At 43.7% G+C, this 13,703-nt stretch overlaps 2 protein-coding genes across 2 annotated transcripts; one reads left to right on the top strand and one right to left on the bottom strand.

Annotated features, from left to right (window-relative positions):
* Positions 1–1,373: 1,373 nt before the first annotated feature.
* rab11bb (RAB11B, member RAS oncogene family, b) lies at positions 1,374–6,703 on the top strand. The gene is made up of 5 exons (XM_030364268.1): positions 1,374–1,576; positions 3,258–3,453; positions 4,811–5,004; positions 5,359–5,439; positions 5,910–6,703. Exons 1-5 carry the CDS (start codon positions 1,537–1,539, stop codon positions 6,053–6,055), a joined length of 657 nt encoding a protein of 218 aa, XP_030220128.1. The 5' UTR covers positions 1,374–1,536; the 3' UTR covers positions 6,056–6,703.
* Positions 6,704–7,701: 998 nt separating this feature from the next.
* Positions 7,702–12,279, bottom strand: LOC115549141 (E3 ubiquitin-protein ligase MARCH2-like). Its single transcript, XM_030364158.1, has 5 exons — positions 11,970–12,279; positions 10,556–10,747; positions 10,190–10,385; positions 9,343–9,552; positions 7,702–9,026 (listed from the first exon to the last, which is right to left on the bottom strand). Exons 2-5 carry the CDS (start codon positions 10,741–10,743, stop codon positions 8,871–8,873), a joined length of 750 nt encoding a protein of 249 aa, XP_030220018.1. The 5' UTR covers positions 10,744–10,747; positions 11,970–12,279; the 3' UTR covers positions 7,702–8,870.
* Between the last annotated feature and the right edge of the window lie 1,424 nt (positions 12,280–13,703).

Genomic DNA, 13,703 nt, shown 5'->3' with positions numbered 1-13,703 from the left:
TCGTTACCTTGACATGACACAGGGATGTTGTTAGTGCAAATAGAGAAAATAGAGAAAGATATGTAATTGTCATTTTAGGCAATCATTTATTTCAGGCATTTCAGGCTCACCACTCCCCCTACTCGCTTCCCCTCAATGCAAAGCAAATAGAACTGAGTTGGGGGAGGGTGTAGCCTATAACTTGAGAACGACCTAAAACGCGACGCATTTCAATGTAAACATGTTTGAGGCTTTAACAAAATCCCAGACGATTAAAACATTCTGCCCTGAACACATTTGTAGGTCTCAAAAGAGAATGTGTCCGGGTAAAGGAGGACGTCTGGTCACCCCATTACAATTTTGAAGAGAGCGCTAAAATTTAGAAACCCCTTAAGGAAAGTGACAGCAACACACTCCACAACAAGGCTCTCAACCACAGAGAGTTACATCAAGAGAAGTTTCCCGTTCTTCGTCCTTCCAACACACAACAACCACCGCATCTGGCAAAACCAAATTATAAGAAAACAAAAGGTAAACCATTTGGCACATTGGAAAGAGTAAATTGGCATGCTATTTGTCCCTTAACAGAGAATGCACAGTTGCAGAATACCTGACCACCGTGACCGATCCATAATGAACGAAATCCTTGACCAGGTACAGGTTCAGAGAACGTTTGGCTATCGAGAAGGGACACCAAAGATGCTAACAAACTGCAATACCTGTTGGGAGAAATCACAGTAGCCAGATTCGTCCCCTGTTGTAATGAGAGAAGGCCCTCAAACTCCCAATAACCACACTCACCACCCTGGACAAAAATGTTCCACATGATTGCACTATTTAACATATTCTCCATAGTGTAAACACTGTTGAATTTTTATAATATCCCACATTTTGTTAATACTATTGTTCACCTGGCAATGTAAATGTTCGTTTCTCATGTCAATAAAGCTTTTTGAATTTAATTGAATTTAGAGAGAAAGAGATCGTTGCTTAATTGTATTAGTTTCTAGTATCCCCCATATCTAGTATAACCCCATAACATAATTATGTCGAGAGAGAGAGAGAGAGAGAGAGAGAGAGAGAGAGAGAGAGAGAGAGAGAGAGAGAGAGAGAGAGAGAGAGAGAGAGAGAGAGAGAGAGAGAGAGAGAGAGAGAGAGAGAGAGAGAGAGAGAGAGAGAGAGAGAGAGAGAGAGAGAGAGAGAGAGAGAGAGAGAGAGAGAGAGAGAGAGAGAGAGAGAGAGAGAGAGAGAGATCATGTGCTGCTTACTTTTATAAGCCTCTAGTTTCCCCCATAACTAGTTGGCGACCCCTAGAGGAAGGTATTGACGTCGCAGGGGCTAGCGACCCCTATAGGAAGGTATTGAACCTGCAGGGGCTCCTCCCCTTCTGCAGAGTTGAGGAGCTTTCCTTTCCTGCGGCCAGCTTGCTTTGACAGCCAACACTGGCGCAGAGTCTTGTCACAATTTCTATCCTTTTTATTGTATGTAACGACAATTCATACACACACACTTCAATATCCTCTTCAGACAAGAAGTGGAGGACCGGCCTCGTCTAGAATGGGGAACCGAGACGATGAATACGATTTCTTGTTCAAAGGTAAAAACAACATACAAAGATGACTGCATTCCCCCTATTTCCAGAACATCTACTTGGCTGGTAACATCTATTATTGTTTCATTATCCCGAATATGTATGAATCTAAAATATGCATCAATGTAACCTTTATATCAAAGGTGTTAAGGGGTGTTTAGCAAAGAGACAATGTATTCCCTGATATTTTGGTGTTTTTTTTTTGCTACATAATGCTATCATTGTAACATTACAACTACCGCAGCTATATAGACGTAGAATGCCTCACACCATTTAAAACTTGATATGGCATACATTGACTGAATCTAATAGGTAACTTTTTAACAGATGTACTGTTTTGGTTTGCATGTAAACTGTTTGGGCATTTAAAAATCCACACACGGTGTAAAACCTGGATCTGTTGAATGCATAGCCTTTCCAATAGATCAATATAATTAATCAGTATCTGCATGACATAGGAATGCTAGCCATTGGCGATACTGTGATGACATTCCCCATAATATATCAATTTATTTTGAATAGAAGAGAAGGGATCAAGAACAACTATATTCACATTCATCATCACTCAGCCTATACTGGTGAAAGAAAGGTTGAGTTTGAGTGTGTATCTAATGTTTTGATTTCATGTCATGCTATTTATTATTATTATTCTTTAGCCATGCCATCACCTGTGGTAGAACATTAACAACCCAGGCCTCAGAGCCAAAGGGCCGTCTAAGATGTAACAAAGTATCCTCTGTGAGATGAATAGGACATCTGCGGAAGCACCAGCTCTCTCTCTCGCTCTCTCTCTCTCTCTCTCTCTCTCTCTCTCTCTCTCTCTCTCTCTCTCTCTCTCTCTCTCTCTCTCTCTCTCTCTCTCTCTCTCTCTCTCCCCCTTCTCTCTCTCTCTCTCTCTCTCTCTCTCTCTCTCTCTCTCTCTCTCTCTCTCTCTCTCTCTCTCTCTCTCTCTCTCTCTCTCTCTCTCTCTCTCTCTCTCTCTCTCTCTCTCTCTTCCCATCTCTCCCTCTCTTTCTCCCCCATCCACATCATTCTTGTACCCGCCGGCTGAACGCAGGAAGGGCCACACAGGGCTGAAACTGCCGATTCAGGTTTTGGTTTGGAACATGTTATCAGCTTCCTGCAGCTAACCCAAAGGCACGAGGCTGTCGGGGGAAGACAAAAGTCGGGCTGCGTTTCCTTTCTGGAGAGCAGAGGAGCACAATGGGCCTTCACCACAACCAGCACCCCGCCGGGCTATTCCTGAAGACCGGCCTTCAGAGTCTTCGTCTGCTGGGTTCATCCCAGTTCAACCCCAGTTCTACAGTGACTCATCAGCCGAGAGCATCGACGTCCAACAACGACCAAAACAAACGCATGCATTGTACTAATGTAGCACATGGTAGACAGTATCATTATCTCAGTCATGTATCTGTTGTTGTAGCGGTTGACACTGGAAATCAAATCAAACTTTATTCATACAGTGCATTCAAACGTCATGCAAAGATGCATTGCAAAGTGCTTAAGAAGGGACAGTTCAGAGTAAAGAAAATCAACGATATCTGAATCACAGTCTCACTTGAGTTGACAGGAATGCAAAGTGTGGCGGACAAGCTCATTTTCAGTGGAGTCAAAGGCGTGCCACCATAGTGTGTATAACAGCTATATTATAACGCCCCTTCTCCTCTCCTGGTGTCTCCCTCTGCAGTTGTGTTGATTGGGGACTCGGGCGTAGGGAAGAGCAACCTTCTCTCCAGATTCACACGCAACGAGTTCAACCTGGAGAGCAAGAGCACCATCGGGGTGGAGTTCGCCACGCGCAGCATCCAGGTGGACGGCAAGACGATAAAGGCCCAGATCTGGGACACGGCCGGCCAGGAGCGCTACAGAGCCATCACCTCAGCGTGAGTTTCCCCCGCGTCACCGTGGGACCCAGGGCCTGTGAATGAATGGGGTTGAAAAATACGAATGGACATGTAGATGTTGTGGTGGTATGTTGCTCCGCTGTGAATATGTGAATGAATTTTTTGTGTGAATATGTGAATATTTATCCCATAAAATGTGAATGAATAGGTGAATACGTGGATGAATATATGTGTGAATGACTTAATATGTGTGTTAATATATTATCGAATATGTGTGTGATATTGTGGTTCTCTGTGTTATGTCGGCTAACCAGTTTGTACTGATAGATGATGAATAGTGTTGCTGCTGAAAAGAGAGGATAAATGTATTTTCATTATGTCTTATTCTTAAAGTTGTTGTGATGAATTGATAATTAAAAAGGTCTATCAAATATGAAAAATGTAAAATGATAATCCCAAGTCAGAGCCCAAAACTGACGTTTGCCTGCTTGGTCTGACTAACATCCAGGATAAGTAATCATTGTGTCATCTCAAACATAGGTAACCGGTCATACATCTGCATTCCTGAACGATTTTTTTGCTGTTTTTTTGTTGATAAATGACCTTATAATGAATCCTAATGAACATAGATATCATATTAGAACTTGTGTGCTTTTATTAGCCTCTACTACCATGTGCTACCATGGTAACAGAACGAAAACATTGAATGTTGCTACGGTACAGTTAGTGGAAGACTTATAGCAAGGGTTGTTTTATTAGGGTTAATATAACTTTAGATTTACCCGGACCAGCCTACCAAATGAGGCATTGGTTATAGATATTCCAAAGAAATCTCTGTGAATAGAGTCGTGTTTTGGATATTTTGGTACTAGTAGAACTACTATGAGCAAGCTGAATATCATCCCCAAGAGCTGTGTGTGGATGCATTCTTTTCATGAGTTCACGAGTTATCAACCATAGACCTCGAGATCTCGAGAACAGAGAGAGGAGAGACATAGCCCACCCGTCCTCTGACAGATTATAAACTACCCTTGTACGCAGGCGTTCTCATCCCCAGACAGACCTCCTGGGGTGCTTCAAATCGGTGTTATTGACAAGACTTTGGAGGGAGGGAAATTCTCTTCAGTCACACAGCAGGTTTTGCGGTGGGAGGCCAGAGACTGGGAGGAACTTTTGGTAGAGGGTTAACTGTCTCCGTTGCACGTTTTGGATATTGGGTGGTTAAATTCCTTGTTATGCACAGCTCATAGGAAGCAAGAGAAACTAAATAGCTTTTCGACCGACCGGAGGAACGCTCCAAATCAGGACCTTCTCCCAGCCTCGGGAGGACCAGTCTGAATCCCTCGCCTTTCATTGGCCGGGCCTCACCCCACCTGACCTGCGGTCTCCTCCCCAGGTACTACCGGGGGGCGGTGGGCGCCCTGCTGGTGTACGATATCGCCAAGCACCTGACCTACGAGAACGTGGAGCGCTGGCTGAAGGAGCTGCGTGACCACGCCGACAACAACATCGTCATCATGCTGGTGGGCAACAAGAGCGACCTGCGCCACCTGCGGGCGGTGCCCACCGATGAGGCCCGCGCCTTCGCAGGTACCGGGGGGCGGGGCCTCAGGAACACATCAGAGGGGCTTTATTGATGCAGTGAAAGTATCGGACAGTCATAACAATTAGAGAGTCGGCAAAAATAAGAAAACACACTTTTGTGTAAAAAATGGCATAGGTGTGTATGTATGTGTTTAAAGATATAGACACACACACACACACACACACACACACACACACACACACACACACACACACACACACACACACACACACACACACACACACACACACACGGTAGGAGTAGTGGAAATGCTAACATTATAGACTTGAGGTAACACTATTGACCACTTTGACATTCGTACAAGCACAAATTGTTTTGTTTTGTTTTTTGTTCCACAGAAAAGAACAATCTGTCATTCATAGAAACATCTGCCTTGGACTCAACAAATGTTGAGGAAGCTTTCAAGAATATCCTAACAGGTAAGCACAAGAGAAACTGAAATTAGATGATTGCCTTAAATAAAAAAATAAAAAAGCTAAACCATATCTGCTATTTAATGTCGAATACAAACATCCTGGTCTGGATGTTAAGTCTTATTGCTCTTTAAGTCTGTTTATGTTTTGATAACAGGCATGTTGTGTCTTCAATCATTTGAAACATCAAATAAACAATAATCTGGTCATTTGTGGGACAATTTCGAAAATAATATTTATTCCAAGGGATATCGTTTCTAAAAAATAAGGTTCTTAAAATTATCTTTTTACAATTACTGTATATTGCACATAACCTTCAGAACCAGTCCCATATTTAATTTGTTATTAAATATGTGCAATAATTCCTTCTTATCGTATTTGATTTCATGCTCCATGTCAATCAATATCCTGTATAACAACACAGTGATACTATTACTTTGACTACCCTATTTGCATTGCGTGTCTTTTTTGAACAGAAATCTATCGCATCGTATCACAGAAGCAGATAGCCGAGCGGTCCGCCCACGATGAGTCCCCGGGAAACAATGTGGTGGATATCAGTGTTCCACCCACCACCGATGGGCAGCGGGGGGGCAAACTGCAGTGCTGCCAAAACCTGTAACCCACGGCAACTGGTCTACCACACCTGGGGAGATTACTCATTCAAAATCGTTTTTGTCAGTTATGTTGAGCATTTACTTTCTCTCTGGGCACCTCCAGTGTTTACTACGAGAACGATCGGACGAAGTGCACTTAACAGAGCACACAGAGCACGTCGGTCCCGCCTGATCTCTGCATAGAGCCGTCATCCCAGAAAGTATGTAATTGAATAGATTTTCAACGGTAATCTCACCCAGATTGGCTGCATTGGCTATTGTCCCGAAACGCGACTGATGGTACTGCTATGGGTTGCCACGATGTATAAGCTGTGATAGCCTTAGCGGTGTAGTGTCGCCTGAGCCCCTCTGCCCCTACAACACTACCCCGCCTCGGCCCTGTGGGGCTGCTCCTCATTGCTCCGGCTCAGGGACCGGCATGTGATGTCATGCGTGAATGAGCTTGGGTCCTGTGTCAGTGGTACCTGCAGTCCTGGTTTCGCCCCCTCTCATCCAGTCCATCATCTCAAAATTGGTCGTTACGCTGCTAAAGCTTACTTCAATTAGTGTAAAATATATTCTTGTTTTCTTTATTTCTTTATTTTTTAAATGATAGCTTATCTGCTCACATACATTATATTAATGCCATGAAATTAAATTTTACAATATTAAGATGCTGACTCATCCGATGTGTTTTCTAACAACACCCCATCTGTTCCTGACGAATAATGATAAGATAGAGAACAAGGACAAAATATGATGTACTTATCAGCCTATCCCTTTGAAAGGGTTTGTAGACCAAATAAAAACCACTAGATGGCAGTATTTCTAGATAACCTAGGCTATGGACAGCTGGGGCAGGTGACGGGTTAGATGAGATGAAGTGGAGTGTACTACTTTGAAGCAATAAGCTGTTATTCTTTTCCATGTAGCTCTCAGACACAACACAAAATACCACACTCCTAGCTATATAATGGTCCGGATGGTCTCCATGGTTCCGGATGCCTACGGAGGTAGAATAGGATTGTTGCAGTGCTATTGTGTAGCTCTATAATATTGATTGTTGAATTGGCACCAAATCATAAGCACTTAAATGCTATTAAATAATACACAAACTATTAACCTATTCACTTCCTTTAGTGAATTTGCAATATTCTCTGTTGTTGATTGTTGATTGGAGTGTTCTTTACATGTCCTCCCCTGTAATTGGCTTCAGATGAAAGCATCTCTACCTAAAGCCTCTCATGAAGATGTTAGGGGATGCTCTCCATGGTTCTGATCCCTCAGACCCCTGGGCACACACTCTAGGGGTACCAAGTAGCCGAGGGTGGTCCATGGTTGACAGAATACACACCTTCTCTTGAGCAGGGTGAGGACACAAAACAACTTTTCTTGTCCACTGCACGATAATCGACGAAAAAGTAGTGACACCCCGACGATAAGGAACAGCTAACCTGGCCCGCGCGTACCTGACCACACCTGGTAGCAGTTGAGCCTTGTCAGACCAAGTACAGTCAAATCATACTTTAGCGAAACAGATTAAGGAACCATTAAAATAAAAAAAAGTAAGTTATCGAAAATGAATGCAAATCTTACCTGGGATATGAATGGAAGAACCATGGGGTGACGGTTATGGATACAAAGATACCACTCATAAGAACCATACAAGAAGTCCGGAAATCCTTTACATTTTATTGCACGATCACCCAACACATGTTCCCTCAAGGGAGTGCAGCAGGAAGACTAAACTTAAATAGCATTTGAATTAGCATACGCTGCACTGTAACTGACATCTCAAAAAACATGATACATTTCTCCTCTCTTCTTCCCAGCAGGGCCGCGGTCCCCGCGCCTGGGTGCAGTGAGAACAGTGGTACTGTAGAGGGTTAAGGGTTCCACGTCGCTACATTCACACACTAGGTTCTCTGATGTTTTAAACTGTATGACGTCATCTTGTACAGCTGTTTGTTTGCCACGCAGTCCCAATAATGGTGCATATACAAGTGGGTCCAGACGGTACCTAGTGTCCTTCATAAGACAAAACAGAATCTCCAGCCAATCTGAATGTTCTGAAACTTCAATTAAATACCACAATACAGTTTTAACAGATATATTGATTATACTATAAGCAACCTTTGTTTTCTGAGCTTCAATGAGTTACTTTAATGGTCTGGGTGGGAGATAGGAGGTTAGCCTCTACAGTGCCACTCTGCCCAGACCATTAAAACAGGGCTGAGGTTATAGACAATGATTGTAATCAGAGGACCATATTTCTTTAGGAAGAATATTCACAGATAGCATGAATTGACTTCGTCAATTATTGTGTGTTTGTTCAACCATTAGTCTTCAGGCAGGCTATTGGCTGCTGGTTGTTGAAGTTCTACTTAATAACATAGTGAGGGAGTCGGGGGATATGTAGGTAGTGAGTATGCTTTAGGTATACTGTAGTAGCATGCTGAATCAATTATATCCCGCTACATAAGCTTGTGTGTCCTATAATAGTTGTTCAGCTCTGGTCAAAGCCACACGGTTGGCCCGGGTCCTCCAGTGTGCGCTCGTCTTCAGTGTCCCCCACTCCAGCGGCCTCCGAGCGATGCCTGACGTGTGTGACAGCTCTCCCCTCCGGAGGGAGAGGGTCTCCCGTGTCCGTCGATGTTGAGTAACATCAAGTGCTTCACAACAAAAACGATAGTCAGGAGAGAATAACTCCCATCCGTTGGCGTCCGCCCGAGATAAGTGCAAATCTTTATTCATGGTGTGACGCTTTCAAAATGTTTTAGAGGGTGCCATTTCACCCCCCCCCCCCCCCTCCCCAGTGGTCCTGTCGTGCCTCTGCTCGGCTCATACGATGGTCTCGTCCGTGGTTTTCTTGGTGGACTTGGTGGGCAATGAATGCTGGGTGGCATGCGCACCTTTGGTGTCGGGCATGAGCAGACGCACCTTCTGATTGGTCCGCCTCCACTCAGAGTACAGCTGACAGTGATAGCGGAACGACACCTGCAGGGGTCGCGGAGGGGAGGAAAAAAAACTGGATTTAGAAATTATTGATTTTAGACGATAGACGACTAGGGCTTCACCATTCATGCTTATGAATATAAATCAAGGTTTTGGCCTCTGTACTTATTTAATTGTGCAAGGTCACGATTCAAGTTTTCAAAGAAATATGAGATAAATATAAAATTATGTGTAAATCCGCAGCTATTGCTGCGGCTAGCGCTGTGGCCAGTGCTGCGGCCAGTGCTGCGGCTAGTGCTGCGGCTAGTGCTACGGATAGTGCTGTGGTCAGTGCTGCGGCTAGTGCTACGCCACGTACCAACGTCCAGAGGATGTAGATGGTGAAGAGGGCAATAGTTAAGGCGATGAGCCCCACGGCCTCCAGCCTGCTCTTCAGCTGCAGATGGTCCTGGGCCCCCCGGAGACAGAGCCAGCCAGAGATGGCGGCCAGCGGCGTGATGAGCAGGAAACAGGCCATGTCACACAGCAGTGTGCGCTTCTCGCTGCGAGGGCCCGGGTCCTTCAGCCACTGAGGATGAGCAGAGACGGGGGAACAGATGACTCACTGACACTGTTGACTCACTGACACTGGTCGGTATTTGGTGAGTACACATAGTACATTGTGATCATGTCCCTATTGAGTCCTTTTAATATTCAGTCAGGGAGCACAACATCCTAACCCCTACACTATCCTGCCACTGTGGTACTTAAAACCCAGCTTTCATCTATGATATAAGATGGTGTCAAACGAGCACAATTGTGAGACATTTTGCTGAGCATTGAGCTAGTATTTATGTCATCGTCTTAGGGACTGTTGGACGGCAAATTGCATTAAATTTCAAAATCGAGTTAGCTATAATGTGATGACTTCAATAGCTCTCTGACCTCCGTGGCCCAATGTGCTGCAGCAAGGAGTCCTCATAAATTGGCCTGATCTTTCAGTTCAGCTATATATAAACCAACTACATCGTCATCTAAAGATATGATCATAAGAACCTGAAGGAATATTATCACACCTATGTCAAAATGCTCTATTCTATGCGCACAAAGCATTCAAATGTTATTGCGTTATAATAATTATAACGTCATTCATTTCATCCTTCGATCGGTCTTTGAATCAAGCCGAGCCCCAGGGGGCCGTGTTGTACCGCGCCACCACGGCTGACCTGTGTGAGAGGCTGCGGCCTCCGCTCGGTGGTGAACTCGGTGTGGCAGAGCTCGCAGTAGCTGGTGTTGGAGGAGGACAGCCACTTCTCCAGGCAGCTCTTGTGCACTTTACCCAGGGTTCCCGTGCAGTCGCAGGGTGAGAGCAGTGTCTCCCCGCCTGCCCCTTCGTGGCAAATGCGACACATTCCTAGGTCACTGTGGAGGGGAAACCAGCAGCAGCGCACCACACATTAGAACGCATTGAGCGACGACAACGCAACACAGAGCGATGTTCGCTCCGGACAATGAAGGCATCGATGCAGAGGGCCATGTGATTTTAATGCGACGCCCCGGCACATTCCATTCCAGACATTGCTTCGTCTTACCTCTGCAGGCTGACGGCTTTGACGATGGTCGAGAGTGGTCGGCCATCTTTAGCCGTAACCTTGGCGACGTACTGGGCCTGTGAGGTGGAGTCAGACTGCTCCATTGAGTCCTTGGAGGAGTCCGCCTCGCTGCCTCCAGAGTAGTCACACAGGGAGCCAGGTAGGTGGCAGCAGCCAGGGGAAGACATGGCTCTGAGGTGGAAGAGGAAACACAGGAGAATGGTATGAGCAACAGGAGAGTTAAAAGATTTTAAAATACTGGTCTGGTTGATCAAACCATCGCTACCGTCTCTGCTGTTTACACTATACATCCGTTTACAATATCATCCACCTTTGTAAACAAAAGCCATTTAGGACTTGGGAAATCCATGTGCATCGGAATTTGTGGACAAAATAATGAATCGCCATAAGTAGTTCACAAAATGTCTCATAACAACAAAAGAGCTATATTGCCGCTGTTTACATTCATGGCAGGCAAGCGATTGTGCAGATTGTGCAGAATCGTTACAAGGAATTAATCATGACAAACTATATTGATAAGGGATGTTTTGGTGAAGCCAGGAGAGACGGTTGCCCCTGGCTTTACCAGGCCGGTATTGTGCTTCAACTCAGATGACAGAGAAGGCCTTTAGTCTGTCTTGATACCTTTACAAACATCCTCATGAAGAGCCAATTCCAAGTTACTTTGTTTATGTATGTCCAACATTTTTAATCCACCGAATGTTTGTTTGTTGTCCTGAACATTTGACTTCTAAATAAGATGTAAATAAAATGTTATATGAGTTACGATATTTGTTAAAAAAAAGAGAAAAGATAAACAATGCTTTCTATGTGTGACCTAGCAGGGCTGTAGTGTAGGGTTACATACAGTAAAGCATAGCTGTCTGAGAAACTAAAAAAGCAAACACTGAGGTGATGCTCCATGGGGTCATAGGGACACATGTTTTAATGTGTTGGCCCTTGGGTGAGCTCCATACCTGGATCTACACATCAGGATCGTTAACTACTATCATGTTATAACTCTAAATATACAGTAGTGCAAAAATAATTGATATTATGATAACCGATGAGGGTGTCCATTGTAACGCCCCTTCTCGGTAGCCTTACGTTACAGGAATAATAAACGTGGATACTGCCAGTCAAGTGAGACAGGGTCTTACTAAAGGTCAAAAATGTAAGTATGACCGCAGATCATTACTGATCAGCGGTCACTCCTTTAAAGGAAGCTACTCTCAAGGCTCAATTCAAGTCTCCTACTGATTGGTGATTGATGACGCCCACAACAACGTCCGAGAAACGGTACATTTCTGGGGGAAAACAGAAGTCCACAAACAATGGCATCTGACAAAAAAATGTAGTTACGTTTCGAATAATTGGGAAAAGCTGTTACCGCATTAAAAGAGGAGACACTCACCCCGTCGGCCTGCGTTGCCTGGCCTCGGCCCTCTGAGTACCGTTACCGTCTTATAAACAGCACGGCTAGCGCTAGCCTAGCTACTGGAAATTACATGGACGTCTTGCAAAAATGCATTTCTGTCGCTGGAACTCGTGTTCGGTATCCTCCCCATGGCTTATGGTATAACTCGTTGGGTTTTTGTTTGCGTGTCTGAGTTAAATATCGGATGATCTATGTCGGGATGTTGAGAACAAGCCTAGCTAGCTTGTTAGCAACGGCCAAGCCTCGCGCAACATCCCTCAGCTGTGCGCGAGTCACGTGACCATAATCTTTGCAGGTGTAAAAAATAAAACACGCAGTTTACGTTCGGGCTGCAAGGTTTAAAGATACATACAAAAAGAAAGAAAGAAAATGTATGTATTGCGGAGAGTAGGTTATGATGAGCTAATTTTTACTCATGTTGTCCTCTATGCAAGGAAAAACAGAAGTAAAATGAAAACATCTACTTTTATTTCACGATGTCCCCTGTCAATCTAACTGATAACAATGCATACATACATATATATATAATTATTTTTCACTTATGGTCCTAAACTTCTGCTGTGAAGACTGAGAACCTCACATATTATATGTACTTATGTGTGCGTGCGTGCATTCCATGCGTGCCTGAATGCGTGCATGTGTGCGCGCCCGTGCAAAGATAGAAGACGTGTTCCTCGTTACACATCCCACGATTCTGTTGGGTCAAAGTCCAGTGGAAGTCATGAGATCACGGGACAAACCGGGGTGCGTGTTGGAGAACATCATGAGATAGCTGTTAGTGGACTTCAACAAACGCCAACGGAAATATACCAGCAGACGAAGGATATACATTGATATATAATATATGATGATGTTTGATGATATCTAATATATATATATATATATATAAATGGTCTTTGGATTCAGTCCTTTGATTTGTGTTTATGCTTAAAAAAAGATTGGGCACACTGGGTTTTTGTTCTTACTTGATTTAAAAAAAAAAAGATGAACACATTTGCATAAAGTTATCATATTTTGTCCACGCCCATGGTGAGTATCTAATTTTTATTCTCACAGAAAATACCTTCCCGGAGACTTTTGAGCAGATAAAATAATGCGATTAATTTGCAATCAACTATGGAAAACAAGCGATTAATCGCGATTAAATATTTCGGCCCTAATATATGTAGGCTAAATATATATAGGCTATATTTTTTATATATTATTTATTTATTGATTTCCATTTAACACAAACCACCAGAACCGCACATTCTCGATTGGATACATATGCAGCACAACAGCAATAAAAAAAAAAGAAAAGCTGATAAAAGTATTTTAAACATACTATGATTGCTGATCTGTGTTAATCAATAATTTTTGACCTTGTTTCTACTTGTTAAATCTGCGTGCCTCAGCCTGCCTTTCCAGTAAAATAATTCATTAAAATGTAGACATGATAAACTGGCCCCTGTATTAGTATAGAAGTGAGGTGATGTGGCAGCGGATGGCATACATTTAAAAATACAAGAAATACCCAAATGAGGTCAAATACAAAAGTTATCTTATCATGAGGGTTGTGTGCAGTACAAAAGGTAGTTGAACACTATGATACAACCACAGTAAACTTAATGAGCGCATGCACAAATATACACACACACACACACACACACACACACACACACACACACACACACACACACACACACACACACACACACACACACACACACA

This window comes from Gadus morhua, chromosome 8, assembly GCF_902167405.1.
Source record: "Gadus morhua chromosome 8, gadMor3.0, whole genome shotgun sequence".
In the NCBI taxonomy this organism is placed as follows: Eukaryota; Metazoa; Chordata; class Actinopteri; order Gadiformes; family Gadidae; genus Gadus; species Gadus morhua.
This window is presented reverse-complemented; position numbering and strand designations above follow the sequence as displayed.

Excerpts from the sequence above, each read along its gene's own strand:
- LOC115549141 (XM_030364158.1), bottom strand. The coding sequence starts at position 10,743 with ATGTCTTCCCCTGGCTGCTGCCACCTACCTGGCTCCCTGTGTGACTAC. Across the intron at positions 9,553-10,189 it reads GGCCGCAGCCTCTCACACAG|TGGCTGAAGGACCCGGGCCC; the intron begins GTCAGCCGTGGT and ends GCTCATCCTCAG. Across the intron at positions 9,027-9,342 it reads TCTACATCCTCTGGACGTTG|GTGTCGTTCCGCTATCACTG; the intron begins GTACGTGGCGTA and ends CGACCCCTGCAG.
- rab11bb (XM_030364268.1), top strand. The coding sequence starts at position 1,537 with ATGGGGAACCGAGACGATGAATACGATTTCTTGTTCAAAG. Across the intron at positions 1,577-3,257 it reads ATACGATTTCTTGTTCAAAG|TTGTGTTGATTGGGGACTCG; the intron begins GTAAAAACAACA and ends CTCCCTCTGCAG. Across the intron at positions 3,454-4,810 it reads TACAGAGCCATCACCTCAGC|GTACTACCGGGGGGCGGTGG; the intron begins GTGAGTTTCCCC and ends TCTCCTCCCCAG.